A 17,424-nucleotide genomic window follows, 5' to 3' on the forward strand; every position below is an offset into this window, starting at 1 on the left:
GGCTCGGCGCCGTCGGACCTTCCAGGCCCCGGTTTCTGTCTGGTCCAGCATCGCCCAGAGGATCCCGTTTGCTGGGACTGAAGGCGCTGCCGCGAATATAGGTCCCCGAGTAGAGCGCGGTGGGAGGGCCTGGGGGGTCAGAGAGGGAGGCGGCCGTCCTGCGCCCAGCGCCTCCCTTCTTCATTCAAGAGCGTTCACCCGACGCCTCTCTTTGTATCCCAGACGGGGTCGCCGCTCCCAGAGCTCGCACCCCGGTGGGGAGGCCAGACAAGCAACCACAGTCAGGCCCTGTCACTATGGGACAGCCTCCTCGCCTAGGGCTTAGAGGCAGGTGCAGCGCGGGACAGCCCCGCCCGCAGCCAGCTGTGTGACCTCGGGCAGCTTGCTTACCCTCTCTGTGCCTCAGTTTTCTCTGCTATAAAATGGGAACACAGCACCCACTGCACAGGGTTGGCGGGAGCATTAAACAAGTTAATGTTTAACGTCCGTAAAGCACTTAGAAGCACTAAGGATTTTTGTTAAACGACTGTTACAAATTCTCATGCTGCCCCTGTTGGAACTGAGGATGTGGACAATGGGGCGGCTGAAGGAATCCCCAAAGCCACAAGCTTCCTCGCCTCTCCTTGGAGTTGAGCCCAGGGACTGCCTCCCAGCCAGGATCCTTTCCCTCCGCACGGTGCTCCCTGGGGGGTAAAAGTGACGCCCCTCCCTCAGCCTAGTCTGGGGCCGACAGGGAGAGACTGAGTGCACCCATTTGTGATGCCAGGACAAAACGGTGAGTGAGAAACGCAGGCCATGGGGCTTCCAGAAAAGGGCTGAGAGCGCTTTCATCCACAGGCTGCCCCTCCCCCCTTCCCCCAAACACCTGGAGCTGAAGGTAGCAGAGCATTTGGTCAGCACGCAGCTGTGGACACCCAACAGGGCCCTTGACATTCCTTTTTTCCTCTCCCTTCCTCCTTTCTTGCCGTCATGGGCTCATTCAGGCATAATTTTTAAAAATGTTTTATTTATTTCTGAGAGAGAGAGACAGAGCATGAACAGAGGAGGGTCAGAGAGAGAGGGAGACACAGAATCTGAAACAGGCTCCAGGCTCTGAGCTGTCAGCACAGAGCCCTACGCAAGGCTCGAACCCACCAACCATGAGATCATGACCTGAGCCGAAGTCGGATGCTTAACCGACTGAGCCACTCAGGCTCCCCCATTCAGGCATAATTTACAGACTGTAAAAGCCACTCATTGTCAGCGAGTGTCCAGTGACTTTTCACAGTTACGGAGTCCTACAATCATCACCACAGCCCAGTCTTCCATCACTTTCCCCAAAGGTTCCCTCTCACCAGCCTGCAGTCAGCTTCCTGTCCCACCTCCCGCCCCGGGGCGATTTTGTCTCTACAGATTTGCTTCTTCCGGAAATTTCACACGAATGGAATCACTCAGTGCTATCTTGTCTGAAATACTTTTCTTCGATTGGGCATAAGCTATTGTACAACCCAGCCATATTTACTGCAAGAGTGACCCACCCAGGAACCTATCAAAATTGGTTTCAGCAACAATGTAATACAGTGAGATACATCAACAAAGGTCTCATCAGTGAATTTAAGAAAAAAAAATGTTTATTTTGGGAGAGAGACGGTGTGAGCAGAGGAGGGATAGAGAGAGGGAGATAGAGAATCTGAAGCTAATTCCAGGCTCTGAGCTGTCAGCACAGAGCCCGATGCGGGGCTGAAACTCACAAACCGTGAGATCATGACCTGAGCCAAAGTCGAAGGCTTGACCGAGTCACCCAGATGCCCCTCTTCAGTGAATTTAACTAAAAAATAACCCATAGGGTAGTGAAAATAAAGGTACCATCATTACCTCTAATCCACCTGGCTTAATCTTTCATTCTCTGGAAGAGCAGGACACAAAGATGTATCCACGGTCATACCATCAAATATGGTATAAAATCAGAAAATATATTTGGGGATTTATGCAAGGGCAGTAAACACAGAAATGAGCAGGGGAATAAACGATCTAAAATGGACAAGAGTAGTTTCCATTTAGGGCTCATGGGCAACACCTTGAGGTGTTGGGCATTTAATAAATTTGTGATGGGGGGCGTCAGGTGAGCATGGCTCAGTCGGCTAAGTTTCCGACTTCAGCTCAGGTCATGATCTCACGGTTCCTGAGTTCGAGCCCCGCGTTGGGCTCTGTGCTGACAGCTCGGAGCTCAGAGCCTGGAGCCTGCTTTGGATTCTGTGTGTGTGTCTCTCTCTCTGCCCCTCCCCTGCTTGTGCTCTTTCTCTCAAAAATAAAATTAACAATAAAATAAGTCTGAGATGGGACTGGATGGTGAGTATGTGTGGATCTCATTATTGACTTCTATGTATGTCTGTATGTATTTATTTACAAATTGGTTAGAGGCTTTTTTTATTTTTTTGCGAGAGAGACTTTAATTTTAAAAATGTTTTATTTTTGAGAGACAGAGTGAGCACAGGTGGGGGAGGGGCAGAGAGAGGGAGACAGGATCCAAAGCAGCCTCTGCGCTGACAGCAGAGAGCCTGATGCAGGGCTCGAACCCATGCATCGTGAGATCATGACCTGAGCTGAGGTCGGACGCTTAACGAAACTGAACCACCAAGTTGCCCTGAGTGACTTTTAACTGTGTATGTACATTTTCACAGAATTTGGGTAGCCATATTTTCCAATTTTTTAAAAAATTGAGACAATAAAAAATCAGGATAGAGAGCCAGGCCTCTATAGGTCTGTCTTATCCACAAGAAAGCATGAGATAAAAACTTGTTTTGTTCTTTCCTTTAGACCAGAGGCCAGCAGACTATGGCCTGTTGCCCAAATCAGGCCCGTGAGCTAAGAATGGTTTTACATTTTGGGGGGCACCTGGCTGGTGGTACAGCATTGATCTCAGGGTTGTGAGTTCGAGCCCTGTAGTGGGTGTAGAGAAAACTTAAATAAAAACAAAACTTAGAAAAATGGCTTTACATTTTTCTCCGTGATTGGAAAAAAAGAATCAAAAGACTATCTCGTGATATGTGAAAATTAGGTGAAATTCAAATTTTAGTGTCCATAAAGAATTGTCACCGGGACACAGCTACACCCATTTGTTTATGTATCATCTATGGCTGCTGCTTTGTGCTATAACGGAAGAGCTGGGCAGTGGAAACAGGGACGATCTGGCCCACAGACCCTAAAATATTTACTCTTTGGCTCTTTATGGAAAAAGTTTGCTGAGCTGATGTAGACCCAGAGTCTTCCACAGTCTTCGGCCCAAAGGCCATGATCAGGAAAATATATGTGATGAATAATGGCACAGTCTCGAAGACCAGAATCAGTTAGGTTTTGAAGGTTTTCTTTCAGTCAGTTAATAAGCTGGACAATTTCACAGGTGTACTGTAGTTGACAGAAGAATGGCCCCCGAAGATTTGTATGTGCTAATGTTCAGAGCCTGTGAGTATGTTACCTTATATAGCAAATGGGAATTAAGGTCACAGATGGAATTAAAAGTTGCTCAAGGTGATCTTGAGATGGGAGATGATTCTGGGCCATCTGGGTGGGCCCAATGTAGTCACACTGTTCTTATAAATGAAAGAGGGAGGACTCTTATAGAATCATAAGAGTCAGAAGGATGTGATGTGAGAATTCAACGACTCTTGCTGGTTTTGATGGAGAGGGGCCATCAACCAAGGAATGGATGCAGAAGGCAAGAACATAACCTTTCCCCTAGAGCTTCCAGAAAATATAGCCCTGTGGACATGTTGATTTTCACCCAGTGAGACTCATTCTGGACTTCTGCCAGAAATGTAAGATGAGGGGCGCCTGGGTGGCTTAGTCGGTTAAGCGTCCCACTTTCGCTTAGGTCATGATCTCACGGTTCGTGGGTTTGAGCCCCGCGTTGGGCTCTGTGCTGACAGCCAGCTCAGAGCCTGGAGCCTGTTTCCAGTTCTGTGTCTCCCTCTCTCTCTGATCCTCTCCTGCTCACACTGTCTCTCTCTACTAGAAATAAATAAAACATTAAATAAAAAAAAAAGAAATGTAAGATGAGAAATTTGGGTTGTTTAAAGCCACTACATGTGTGATTAGCAACAGGAGACTAATACACGTACGAAAGCCTGAACTTGACCATGAAAACACCCGCTGCTTTGAAACTCAAAAGAAGCTGTTTAACATCAGCAAGTTTCCTTAACTTCTGTGCTTCAGATTCCACAGTTAAAGGACATAAGTATTTATTTGTGGCGTGGTGGTGAGTGATATATGTAAAGTCTTGTCACACTAAGGGACTTTCCCTTATTATATGAATGACCAAAAAAAATGTTAGTAGAGGGGCGCCTGAGTGGCTCAGTCGGTTAAGCGTCCGACCTCGGCTCCGGTCATGATCTCACTGTTTGTGAGTTCGAGCCCTGTGTCGGGCTCTGTGCTGACAGCTCAGAGCCTGGAGCCCACTTTGGATTCTGTGTCTCCCTCTGTCTCTGCTCTTCCCCTGCTCATGCTCTGTCTCTCTCTTCTTCAAAAATAAATTAACATTTAAAAAAACATGTTAGTAGAAAAAAAGATTAAAACATACAGTAAGCAAAAAACTCACCTGTGATAAAGAAAATGCCCAAAGTCCTATGCATCTAATAACATTGTCTATAAATACAGTAAGCAAGAATTGACAAAGCTGTAAAACTTCCATCAGGCACCTGGGTGGCTCAGTTGGTTAAGTGTCTGACTTCAGCTCAGGTCACGATCTCCAGGTTCATGAGTTTGAGCCTCGTGTCAGGCTCTGTGCTGACAGCTCAGAGCCTAGAGCCTGCTTCGGGTTCTGTGTCTCCCTTTCTCTCTGCCCCTCATGCTCTCTGTTCTCTCTCTCTCAAAAATTAAATAAATATTGGGGTGCCTGGGTGGCTCAGTCAGTTGAGCATCCGACTTCGGCTCAGGTCATGATCTCACGGTTCATAGGTTCAAGCCCCGTGTCAGGCTCTGTGCTGACAGCTAGCTCAGAGCCTGGAGCCTGTTTCAGATTCTGTGTCTCCCCATCTCTCTGACCCTCCCCTGCTCATGCTGCCGCTCTCTCTCAGAAATAAATTTTTTAAAATTTTTAAAAAAATTAAATAAGCGTTAAAAAGTTAAAAACTTTGATAATACACTTCTCTAATGGGGTATTGTATTACAAGCTTGCTCAGTAAAGACAGATCAAGAGTCAAAAATTTTGTTAGTAAGAGAATGTGAAGCACTCAAGAAGCCTGACTATTTAGTTACTGAACCTGATCCCACCCAACACCAAAGAAACTCGGTGTTTTAAAAAATTTCCCCTAAAATGTTTTTTTTTAATGTTTTATTTATTTCTGAGAGAAACAACGGAAGCAGGGGAGGATCAGAGAGAGAGGTAGATACAGAATATGAAACAGGCTCCAGGCTCTGAGCTAGCTGTCAGCACAGAGCCCGACGCGGGGCTCAAACCCACGAACCGTGAGATCATGACCTGAGCCGAAGTCGGACGCTCAACCGACTGAGCCACCCAGGTGCCCCTCCCCTAAAATGTTTCTTAATAAAATAAGAGGCTTGCTTAATGTACTAAGTCTAGAAACACTAGACTTAGTACAGACACCCAAAACCATGCTACACGGGGACTCTGTGTCGTGAAGATTGTGTTATGGGAAACACAACCTTCATTTCAATGATCCTAAAGTTGCTTGTGCTAATTCAGGGAAATTTCATCCAACCTCCAGGGAGCAACTGGGAAAGAGAGCAAAGGGAACTTAGTTAAGACATAAAGAGTGGCACTCTCCTCTTTCCAACAGCTTTCTAGGAATCCAAGCCAGTTAATTCTGTCAGGGCTCTAAGATCTACCCACTATCAGTTACGTGAAAGTGTAGAAAATGCATTTAAAAACCTTCAGCAGGGCTAACTCTGCAAAAACAAGTCTGTGGACCCTTATACTTAGTAAAGAGGATGAGAAGAATGAATAGGGCCAAGCAATTAGACAGAAGTCAGTCCCATGAGACTGAAATGAACATCAGAACATGTGTCCCATATCAACATCACAAAGATAACACACTCTGACCATAATGCAGTCAAATCATGACCAATACCAACCAACAAAAAAATGTTATCACAGAGCACACCAAACCCCAATTGGAAAGAGATGAGGCTCAAACGGGGCCTTGTGTTGGTGAGAACATCTGTGTGTAAATACCAACAAAGGTCTTACATATCAAAAATTCACGTGACAAAGCTAAAGAGGCACACAGAGGGTATTTCGTCATCTTGTAAGATTTTATTAGAGAACCAAAACTGGAAAGGAATGAATTCTGGTCCTAGTTGAAGGATGAGGCAATGTCAATGGCAGCAATGCTAATATTTACTGTGTTTCTCTCCTACTATTGTTTATTTATTTGTGCCTTGCAGGTGAGGAGCTGGAAGCAATGGTAATCCTAGTATCTCTCCAGGATGTAGGCTCTTGGGGGGGAACTTAAGGCATGAATGCTTAAAGACCTGTTTCTCACGTTCCTTACCCCCATGATGAGTCTCCGAAGTGTGAATTCTTGTAAGGATTACATTGAGACAGCATGGAAGGCGTTTCCATATTCCTTAGATTCATAGGGTTTCTCTCCAATGTGAGAACAAACGTCTACCAAAGGTGAAACAAGATTAGAAACTTTCCAGAGATCTTACCTACACAGGGTGTGAATATGTAAATGTGTGGATTCTCCCACTTCTGTCCTTCGGGGAAGACTTGAGCTCCCTTCCAAAACATCCTCATGCGCTCGGTAGTTTGAGAAAATTAATGAAGCTTTTCCCACATTCCTTTTATTCACAGGACATCTTTCAACTGTGACTTTGATTTTCTTAAGATTCATTTATTTACTTAAGCAATCTCTACAGCCAATGTGGAGCTGGAACTCATGACCTTGAGATCACGCTCTTCTGAACGGGCTAGCCAGGCACCCGTCAACTGTGAGTTTTTAGATGGTTTTTAAATCTGTCAGAAGTAATGAAGCCTTTCCCACACTCCTCACATTTATAGGGTTTTTCTACGATATGCACCCTTCTATGTTCAGTAAGTTTTGAGAACTCATTGAAGGTTTCCCCACATTGCCCACATTTATAGGGCTTCTTGATAATGTGCTTTTGTAAATGCTTGTTGAGGTGTAAGGAATATTTAAAGGCTTTCCCACATGTCTGGCATTTGTAGGGTTTCTCTCCGGTGTGAATTTCCATGTGCTTCACGAGGGAAGACTGATACAGGTAAGATTTCCTACATTCTTGACATTTGTATTTCCCCCCTCCAGGCTTAGTCTTCCTGTGTGAGTCAGAATTTGCAGTGTGAGCAAGGCGCTTCTCACCTTGCTTACTCTCGTGATTTGCCTCTGCCGTGTAGTATTGCCTCTTTTTCTGGCAGATTGAGCCGTTTTGGAAGGCGATTTCAAACGGATTAGACTCATAGGTTTTCTCTGCAATGTGAGTCTTGTGTATGCTAGGGGAAATGTCTTCACCAAAGGCTTTCCCAGATGGAGCCCGTTCATGAAAGGCCACCCCCATGCAGATATTATACGTATGCAGCATATTGTTGTGAATGTGAGCCCATGTGTTTGGCTCTGGCTGCGTCTGACCTCTCACGAACGGGGTCAATCCAGTGCTTTGCCATAAGGCTGTATCATATTCGTTGTTTCTGTAGATCTTCGGATGACTGATTAGGACAGGACTTGGTTTCAGAACATCGGAGCCCCAGTTTGGGATATAGTTTCCTGCGGAATCTCTTTGCGAAGGCACGAGCTTTGTGCTTGGTTTCCAACTATCCTTCGTTTCATGAAGTTCACAGACTCTGACCGGAGACTCGCCCCTCTCTTGGCCCCCCGTGGCCAGCTGCAATCTCGGCTCCCTTCGCCTGGGAGGCTCCTCTGTTTCGTGGCATGTCCAGTCTCCTCCCCACGGGGAGGGCCAGGTACTTTTGTTCATGGCACACACTCTGCTCGCTCCTGGAAGCATCTTCTCGGCGAGAACGTCCTGCTGAAGGATTGGGTTTCTGGTTTTGTGTTGATTCACTGAATCTGAAATAAAGCACACAAACGCGAATTGAACGTCACGGTGGAGGCTAGAGATGATCTAACCTAGGAACGTGCCCAGGTGGGTTTCTTCTCAAATGGTGACTCGGAGTGGGTGAGGAAAACGTGAAAGGGACTCACGAGCAAGGTGCAGGCACTGGAGTGGAAAGGCACCATGGACTTGGGCCTGCTTGGGGGCTCGACTGCAGTGAGGACGGGTTCTGTGTGGCCGGGACCTGTTACCCAACGGTCCTTTGGGGATGGGGGGAGGACAGCAGTCAGGAAGGTACAGCCTCATGGAAGAGAACTGGACAGTCAGCCACGGACTGACTTTGTGTCGCCCACAAATCCGTACGTGGAAACCCTCATCCCTCCCCCCCAAAGGTGATGGTATTTGCAGGTGGGGCACCAGGAAGCTAATCAGGTCTGGATGAAGATGTGGCAGTGGGGACACCGTGATGGCACTGGCGTCCCTACGGAAGCAGAGCGGAGCTCACTGCCTCTCTAGCACGTGAGGACACAGCAGGAAGGCGGCCGTCTGCAAACCAGGAAGAGTCCTGGCTGGGAACCAAGTCTGCTGTCACCTTGACCTTGGACTTCCCAGTCTCCGGAATGTGAGAGGCAAGTGTGTGTGTGACAGCCACCTGGAGCGTGGTATTCGGTCAGCCCGAACAGACTAAGACAGAGTCTGTGTGTGACTTTAAAGGGACCCAGGTCAGGGCGCCTAGGTGTCTCAGTCAGTTAATCTTCTGACTTTGGCTCAGGTCATGATCTCACGGTGGTTAGTTCGAGCCCTGAGTCGGGCTCTGTGCTGACAGTGCGGAGCCTGGAGCCTGCTTCAGATTCTGCGTCTCCTTCTTTCTCTGACCCTCCCCGCTCACACTCTGTCTCTCTCTCTCTCTCAAAAATAAATAAAAAACATTAACAAAAAATAAAATAAATTCCACATGGTGAAATCCTTCCTTGTAAAGATTCACGCGAGCAGGTACATGGGTAAAATTACCCCTCACCATACCCAGACCCGCTTCTTGCTCCTGCAAACATGAGATCGGGCTAGGATGCCTCGTGGAAGTCCTGATCACGGGGACACAGGATAGCACATGACGTTAAGACAGCGGTGCCGGAAGCAGAAACCTTCCCGGAAACAGGGTGTACGCTTTGGTCTGTAGGGGTTCTGCTGCTAAGCACGTACGAGTGTGCAGCAACAAAGTATTCCCTCCATTTTCCTCCTGAATGCACTAAACCCCTCTGTGCTCACCCCCCTGAGGGTCGCCCGAGGGCTGGGGGTCACGGAGAGAACAGAAATGTACCGCAAAGGACAGATTTCCTCTTTCATGGGGTAATACCCGGTGTCCACCACTTGGGGACAGCAGCAGCCGCGTCTCGGTTACTGAGCGATGCTGGTCCCATTCCTCAGCACGCCTCCAGGAACACAGGGGGTACCTGGCGCACGTGGGTCCCGGCCACGGACAAGTGTGGAAGGGGGGCATCCTCACCCTGGGAGGCCACATTCCTGCAGTTCTCCAGCATCACGTCTCTGTAGAGATTTCTCTGCGCAGGGTCCAGCAGGGCCCACTCCTCCTTGGTGAAATTCACGGCCACGTCTGTGAAGGTCACGGAGCCCTAAAACAACACACGCTTTCGGAGTGCTGTTAGGAGTTGAGTTGTGTCCCCTCCCCAAAGACAGGCCGAGGTCCTATCCCTCGGTCCCTAGGAATGTGACCCAATTTGGAAATAAGGTGTTTGCAGATGTCAAAGAGGTACCATGAAGTCTCGCTGGAGTAGGTGGGCCCTCGGCCAAATGACCCATGTCTCACAGGAAGAGGAAATCTGGGCACAGACACATGGGGGAAGAATGTCACACGATGGCAGAAGTGGAGACTGGAGTGAAGTGTCTGGGATCAAGGCACGGCCAGTAAAGGCCTTTGCAAATAGTATATTAAACTATCCCACCTCTGGGGCCCCTGGGGGGCTCAGTCAGTTAAGCGACCGACTTCGTTTTGTCTCAGGGCATGATTTCGCGGTTTGTGAGTTCGAGCCCTGCTTCGGGCTCTGTGCTGACAGCTCAGATTCAGATTCTGGGTCTCCCTCTCTCTCTGCCCCTCCCCCACTCATGGTCTGTCTCTCTCTCAAAAAATAAACAAAAAAATAAAATAAAAAACCCCAAAAAACCTGTTGTATGGATACAAACTGCTACAATCATCTTGGGAAAAAAATTTTTTTATACAGAAAATCTGATACCACGGGGGCGCCTGGGTGGCTGAGTCGGTTAAGTGTCCACCTTTGGCTCAGTTTACAATCTCATGGTTCTTGAGTTGGAGCCCCACTTCCGGCTCTGTGCTGTCATGGCTGACTGAGCCTGCTTTGGATCCTCTGTTCCTCCCCCCACCCCCCATCCCCGCACCCGCAGGGTCCTCTCAAATATAAATAACCATTAAACATTTTTAATTAAAAAAAGGAAAGAAAGGGGTGCTTGGGTGGCTCAGTCAGTTAAGCGACCGACTTCGGCTCAGGTAATGATCTCATGGTTCGTGGGTTCAAGCCCCGTGTCAGGCTCTGTGCTGACAGCTCAGAGCCTGGAGCCTGCTTCGGATTCTGTGTCTCCCTCTGTCTCTGGCCCTCCCCTGCTCATGCTCGGTCTCTCTCAGAAATAAATAAAAAACATTAAAAAAACCAAAACAAAACAAAAGGAAAGAAAATCTGATAGCTTCAAATCTACCACCCATAATTCCACTCCAAGATTTATATTGTGGAACTGCCTTCTTAGGTCTGGGGAGGAGCCTGAGTGGGGTTTCTAACAAGTTCCCAGTTGTTGCCCATTTTGCAGGCCTGCAGCCCGCTCCCCACCAGCCAAGCGTCAGAGGAAACTTCGGCCTGAAAAGCGGGAAGGACACCTGGTCAAAAATGATCATGGCAGTTCTTGTCCCAGTAGTGACAAAGGTGGGGCGGCTATGACATCTGTTAGCGACAGAGGGGCAGACCGAGGGACGTCCTGCGGAAACCTGAGAACGGCACTGTTTTCCGGGGAGGCGCGCTGAGGTGCAAGGGGTGTTGTGCCCCAATATCTAAAAGTCTCTCTCAAGTGGTTCAGCCAAAAAAGAAAAAAAAAAAGTGCCTGAGGATCTGTGAACACACATTCACATCCAGACAGCAAATGAAGCAACAAGTAAAAATATCTGCAAATCTTTACGGTTCCCTGGGTGTTCGTTTTGTTCTTACTATAATTTCATTGCAGGTCTGAAAATGCTTCAAATATACACATATGGGGGGAAGAAAGAAAACCGAAAGAATGATCGATAGAACCTTCAAGATGGTGGGGCGCCTGGGTGGCCCAGTCGGTTGAGCGTTGACTCTTGATTTTGGCTCAGGTCATGACCTCAGGGTTTGTGGGTTTGAGTCCTGCATCTGGCTCTGAGCTGACAGTATGGAGCCTGCTTGGGATTCTCTCTCTCTCTCTGCCTCTCCTGCATTCAAGTGCACGCTCTCTCTCTCAAAATAAACAAACTTAAAAAAAATTTCAAGATGGTGATTAACCCCAGAAGGAAGCAAGGCAGTGGGGTCAGGGATGGGCCGAGGGCCTCTGACCAACAGCAGTGTCCAATTCCTTAATCTGAGGACCTACCTATTTATTATATTATTTTAAAAATTCTAAAATTGGGGTGTCTGGCTGGCTCAGTTGGTAGAGTGTGCAGCTCCTAATCTCAGAGTCCTGCGCTCAAGCCCCATGTTGGGCATGGAGCCTACTAAAATACAATACAATACAATACAATACAATACAGTAAAATAAAATAAAGTAAAATATAAAATAAAATAAAAAATAATTCTACTTATTAAATTTTATGTACTCTTGTCTTTATGAACTTTTTCATAAACTTAATTCATATATTAAAACTTAATTTTATTGGGGCGCCTGGGTGCTCAGTCAGTTAAGGGTCCAGCCTCAGCTCAGGTCATGATCTCACGGTTTGTGGGTTCAAGCCCCATGTTGGGCTCTGTGCTGACAGCTTGGAGCCTGGAGCTGCTTTGGATACTGTGTCTCCCTCTCTCTCTACCCCTCCCTCACATATGCTCTGTCTCTCAAAAATAAACATTAACATTTTTTAAACTTAATTTTATTTATTTATTCTGCCACGCAACCTTACAGCCAATCCATTATTGCTTTTATTTTATTTTTTATTTATTTTTGAAAAAGTTTTATTTTAAGTATTCTCTATACCCAACGTGGGGCTCGAACCCACAATCCCGAGATCAAGAGTCCTACACTCCACTGACTGAGCCAGCCAGGTACCTCTCATTCTCGGTTTTAAAAAGCTTAGTAGTACACGGGCTCCTGGCTGGCTATAGAGTGTGAGACTCTTGTCCCGGGGTATTGAGTTCGAGCCCCATGTTGGATGCAGAGGTTTCTTAAAAATAAAATCTTTAAATACAGAGAGAGAGGGAAAAACCTTAGTAGTACAAAAGAACTTTCTATTTTTTTAATGTTTATTTATTTTTGAGAGAGAGACAGACAGACACAGAATTTGAAGCAGGCCCAAGGTTCTGAGCTGTCAGAAGAGAGCCTGATGGTTGGGGTGGGGGGAGGGCTTAAACCCACGAACCTCAAGATCATGACCTGAGCCAAAGTCGGACACTTAACCTACTCAGCCACCCAGGTGCTCCAGTACAAAAGAACTTTCTAGCCATTTGCGTTAAATCACACAAAATGTGAACATAAATAATAAAGGGAAAATGAAATGCTCTAAAGAGCAAGGAATCTTAAAATGTGACCACAACATTATCTCGCTGAGAAACTCTAGCAGTAATGTTTTTATTCTTTTTTTAAGTTTACTTATTTTTTTTAAGTAACCTCTACACCCAACGTGGGGTTCAAAGTCATGACCCTGAGATCATGAGTCACAGGCTCCTCCAACCCACCAAGCCAGCCAGGTGCCCCAGTCATATTAAAAACTTTTTAAATGTTTATTTATTTTTAAGAGACAGACAGAGTGAGAGTGGAGAAGGAGCAGAGAGAGAGGGAGACACAGAATGCGAAGCCGGCTCCAGGCTCCGAGTTGTCAGCACAGAGCCCGAAGCAGGGCTCGAACTCACAAACCAAGAGATCATAACCAGAGCCAATGTTGGATGCTTAACTGGGCCAACCCAGGTGCCCCCAGCACAGCAATTTTTCAAACACACTGATCTATGACACATCCCCAAAATAAATTATTAAGCAAAATAAGAAAAAAGAGTCAACGTTAAAAAAATTTTAAGCAAAAAACAGTTTACAGTGAAAGGATTTCCAATGCAACTGACGAGGGTGGCTTTTTTACTCTGAAGTCCCGTTTTCTTGCTAAAATAAGAGTTCCTTCTATTGGAAAGAGTTAATGGCTTCAGAATTCTCCAGGGACTCAACTTGGCAGAAATGAGAGTGGTCTTCTAGGAGGAACTGTGTTCCCACATCTTCTTCTAAACTTAACTTTTTAAAGTTTATTTACTTTGGGAGACAGAGAGAGCACACGGGGAAGGGGCAGAGAGAGAGGAGAGAGAGAATCCCAAGCAGGCTTCACACTGTCTGCACGGAGCCCGACGTGGGGCTCGAACTCATGAACCGAATTCCCACATCTTAAATACACCGATTCCGTTTAAGAGGCAACCGTTCTAACTTTGCTTTCAAAAATGTCCCATATTTGTGTTGGCGCCCAGGATCTCGTTGTACTTACTCCTCTGGGGTTTACGTGAACCCAGGTTTTCACAAGGCCAAAAGAACTATGACACTCAAATACTATGAAGTCATTAAGTGCCGGGGGCGGGGGGGAGCAGGTGATGACAGACAGCCCTGTCTTTGTGAAAAGAGCGGATGCAAAATCCTCACAGCCAGTCGCCCGCAGGAGACGCGACCAGCCAGCCAGGGATGAAGCCGGCAGCAAAGTCAAAGGGACTTGTTTTCTCCCCTTACTAAGCTGTTTTCTAACTCACTGATAAGCTTTGTTTCCTAAAACTTGTAGCCCATTTGATATCATATCATATCGGTAAGAAAAGAACATTCCACTCTTGCCTGGGGAATCCTGAGTCACTCTGACGGAGACGTGGCCTCGATCTGCAACCTGGGGCAGGACTTCAGATAAGGGGACTGGGACGCGGCATTCCTCATCTATCTTGACCTTGTAGTTTCCAAGGGACCATCCAGACCAGATAACTCCTTTACGTTCAGCTGGGTTGGAGCCTTGGGTTGGAGCCTATTTAAGCCCGGATCCTGATTTCCACCCTCTATGGGCGCCCCTCCCCACTCCCCCCCCCCCATAATAACTCCAACCCTTCGTTTGACAGCTTCCTCTCAGGTGCCATCGATCTCTCTCCTTGCAACAAACCCTTACACCTGGGGCTCTAGGTAAGTCCCTGGTGATCGCAGACACTTAGTTTGGGGACAGTGGGAAACAAAGAGAACGCCCGATCCTGGGTCGTCTCAGGAAAGCAGGTAGAAGAGAAAACAGCTGCGTCTGGCGTATGAACCCTGACACCCCCCGCCCCGCCGCGTTAGGGTCCGTGAACCAGACCTTACTGGGGTAGTAGTAACAAACAAGCAATTCGTTCAGGCCGTGGGGGCTGATCCTGACTTTTCCACTTGAACGCCTTTCCCCCCAAAGAAAGAAAGTGCCCGATGGGCCAAACTCGGCCCCCGAAATCCTTTCTCTGGGAGAAGAGAACCCGATGGCCATCCTCTCTCGATCTGAATGCGCCCGGAATTTTCCAGTTTGCCCTAATCACGACGGGCTCCAAGACTTTAATGGATCCGAACAGCACCCCCCGCCCCCCCAGCCCCCGCTGCACGCAGGTGTCTCCCTGCCCGCATCAAGGACCACGGCGGGGGGGGGGGCGGCCCCTTCCTCCGGGGCGAGGTGAGGGGCGCACTTAGGGCTCAGCGCGTGGGCCACTCCCGGCTTCCCCTCCCCTCCAGGGCGGAGACAAACAGGCCTCCGCGGACCGCTGCTCCCGACTCCCCGGAATCCGACCCGGTCCCGCCCGCGGTGTGGGCCGTGCGACAACCGCGCACGCTCACCATCTCTGCGGCGCCGGCTTCGGGACGCATCTGTGGGTGGCGCGGCGCAAGAGCTCATTCCCTGCACTAGATGGAGGGTTGCAGGGCTGCAGACGAGAGAGGGATGGGATTGCAAAAATAATAATTAATAAGCAGATACAATAAAAATCGACGCCCCCCACCCCACCCCACCCCCCACGGGGATCGACGACAGCGATTCGTCCTGTCCAGGCCTTTGGTAGCTGCTTCCGGACCCCCTCCCCCCGCCCCCACTTCTCAAAATGGAAGGCTGGAGGGGTGGGGGCAGGGGAAGGAGGAGCCAGCAGGGAGGGGATCCCGGGACCTGCACGCCAGCCCCGCCCTGGGACCCCCCCAATCCCCACCCCCGCACCAAGGGTCTTGCCGAACTTTCTCCCCAGCCACTTCTCGAAGGAAAGGAAGGCTTTTCTCTGCCCTGGAAGAGGGCGCAGTCTGGAGGAGGGGGCCTCAGTTTCCCTCTCAGTCCCCCCCTTTTCCTTTCGCTACCTCCCTCACCCCGTGAGCGTTGACTAGCCGGTGACCTGCGAGGTCTGCACAAACAGTTCTAACAAAATCTGTGCTGACCGTTACTGGGATCGAACCGGCGAACCTCCCGCGAGGGGCAAGAACGTCCCCGGATCCCAAATTCCAAGGAAAGAGAACAGCTGCCTGAATCTAGCCGGCGAGGACACGGCCTCAGCAACCCCCACCTCCCCCCTGGCCCAGCCGCTGTTAAAAAACCCAGATTCGTTTAAACTGGAGGGTCACCTAACCTGCAAGTGCCCGCGAAGCGGGTCCGCGGAGTAACGCTTCCAGCCTCGACTAGGAGATTTCTTTTGGACGGTCCCCAAGCCAGGCCTGAGTAACGTCCTCCCCACCCCACCCCCGCCCCGTTCCCGCCTCCTCCCCGCCCCACCTCCCCTCCTGCCCCTCCCCTCCTGCCCTCCCCCAGAGATTGAGGCCAGCCCCGCCGGTTGCCGGGCTCCCTAGGAAAGAAGGGATAGGGAGCCGGGGAAAGTCAGTTAAATCAATTAAGCTTTTAAGAAACGTCCCATTTCGGGGCGCCTGGGTGGCTTAGTCGGTTAAGCGTCCGACTTTCGCTTGGGTCATGATCTCGGGGTTCGTGGGTTCGAGCCCCGCGTCGGGCTCTGTGCTGACTGCCAGCTCAGAGCCTGAAGCCTGTTTCAGTCTGTGACTCCCTCACTCTCTGACCCTCCCCTGCTCACGCTGTCTCTCTCTCTCTCTCTCCTAGAAATAAATAAAACATTAAAAAAAAAAAAAGAAATGTCTCATTTCGAGTAATGCAGTTCTACCCTGAAGCTTACACGGCCTCATATGACTTTATACCTAAACTCATTTTTTAAAAAGTAATCTCTCACCCAAGGTGGGGGGTCAAACTCACAACCCTGAGATCAAGAGTCCGTGTTCACGCTCCGTCTCTCTCGGTCTCTCAAAAATAAATAAATGTAAAAAAAATTATAAAAAAAGAAAAAAGAGTCCAGTGCAGCACAGACTGAGACAGCTTGGTGCCCCTAAACTTTGTTTTTAAACAAGACTTTATGGGGCGACTGGGAGGCTCAGTGGGTTAAGCGTCCAACTTTGGCTCAGGTCATGATCTCACAGTTTGTGAGTTTGAGCCAAGTTGGGCTCCGTGCTGACAGCTCAGAGCCTGGAGTCTGCTTCCGATTCTGTGTCTCCCTCTCTCTCTGTTCCTCCCCTGCTTGCACACTCTCTCTCTCCAAATTAAATAAGCATTAAAAATTTTAAAAAATATATTTTAAAAAGACTTTATTAGGGTGGCTTAGTCGGGTCAGGTCATGATCTCGCCGTTTGTGGGTTCAAGCCCAGCATCGGGCTCTGTGCTGACAGCTCGGAGTCTGGAGCCTGCTTCGGATTCTGTGTCTCCCCTTCTCTCTGCTCCTCTCCCACTCACACTCTGTGTCTCTCTCTCTCTCAAAAATAAATAAAAATTTTAAAAAAAGATTAAAAAAGACTATTATTATTAAAGCAGTATTAGGTTTACAGCAAAACTGAGGAGGTACAGAGATGTCCCATATGCCTTCTGTCCCCAAACATGCATAGTTTCCTCTCTTATCAACACTAGTCACTGGAATGCTACCTTTTAAAAAACTTTTTTTTTTTTTTTAATTTTTTATTTATTTTTTTTATTTATTTATTTTTTTTACAAATAGTTTATTGTAAAAAACTTTAATCTTAATAAAATTTTAATTAATTAATTTTTAGTTATTTTTAATTATTTTTTTTCACACTGGGCGTGAAGCCCAATGCGGGGGTTCAACTCACCCTCATGAGATCAAGACCTGAGCTGAGATCACGAGTCAGATGCTTAACCCACTGAGCCACCCAGGAGCC

The 17,424-nt window shown here is 48.1% G+C and overlaps 1 protein-coding gene across 2 annotated transcripts; it reads right to left on the reverse strand.

Annotated features, from left to right (window-relative positions):
* Positions 1-6,228: 6,228 nt before the first annotated feature.
* ZNF114 (zinc finger protein 114) lies at positions 6,229-15,872 on the reverse strand. Of its 2 annotated transcripts, none has more exons than XM_039245136.1 (4): positions 15,825-15,872; positions 15,055-15,140; positions 9,515-9,641; positions 6,229-8,024 (listed from the first exon to the last, which is right to left on the reverse strand). In XM_039245136.1, the coding sequence occupies exons 2-4, from the start codon at positions 15,082-15,084 to the stop codon at positions 6,925-6,927; spliced, it is 1,257 nt and encodes a 418-aa protein (XP_039101067.1). In that variant the 5' UTR covers positions 15,085-15,140; positions 15,825-15,872; the 3' UTR covers positions 6,229-6,924. The 2 variants fall into 2 exon arrangements, with proteins under 2 accessions (XP_039101067.1, XP_039101056.1); XM_039245125.1 differs by lacking the exon at positions 15,825-15,872 and adding an exon at positions 15,568-15,631.
* Between the last annotated feature and the right edge of the window lie 1,552 nt (positions 15,873-17,424).

This window comes from Hyaena hyaena, unplaced genomic scaffold (assembly GCF_003009895.1).
Source record: "Hyaena hyaena isolate Hyena2069 unplaced genomic scaffold, ASM300989v1 scaffold_9, whole genome shotgun sequence".
Lineage (NCBI taxonomy): Eukaryota > Metazoa > Chordata > Mammalia > Carnivora > Hyaenidae > Hyaena > Hyaena hyaena.

Bases quoted from the DNA above. Each gene is read 5' to 3' on its own strand.
- ZNF114 (XM_039245136.1), bottom strand. From the start codon at position 15,084: ATGCGTCCCGAAGCCGGCGCCGCAGAGATG. The intron at 9,642-15,054 runs GTGAGCGTGCGC...GTGTTGTTTTAG, and splicing joins AAGCCGGCGCCGCAGAGATG to GGCTCCGTGACCTTCACAGA. The intron at 8,025-9,514 runs GTGAGGATGCCC...GCTTTATTTCAG, and splicing joins CAGGAATGTGGCCTCCCAGG to ATTCAGTGAATCAACACAAA.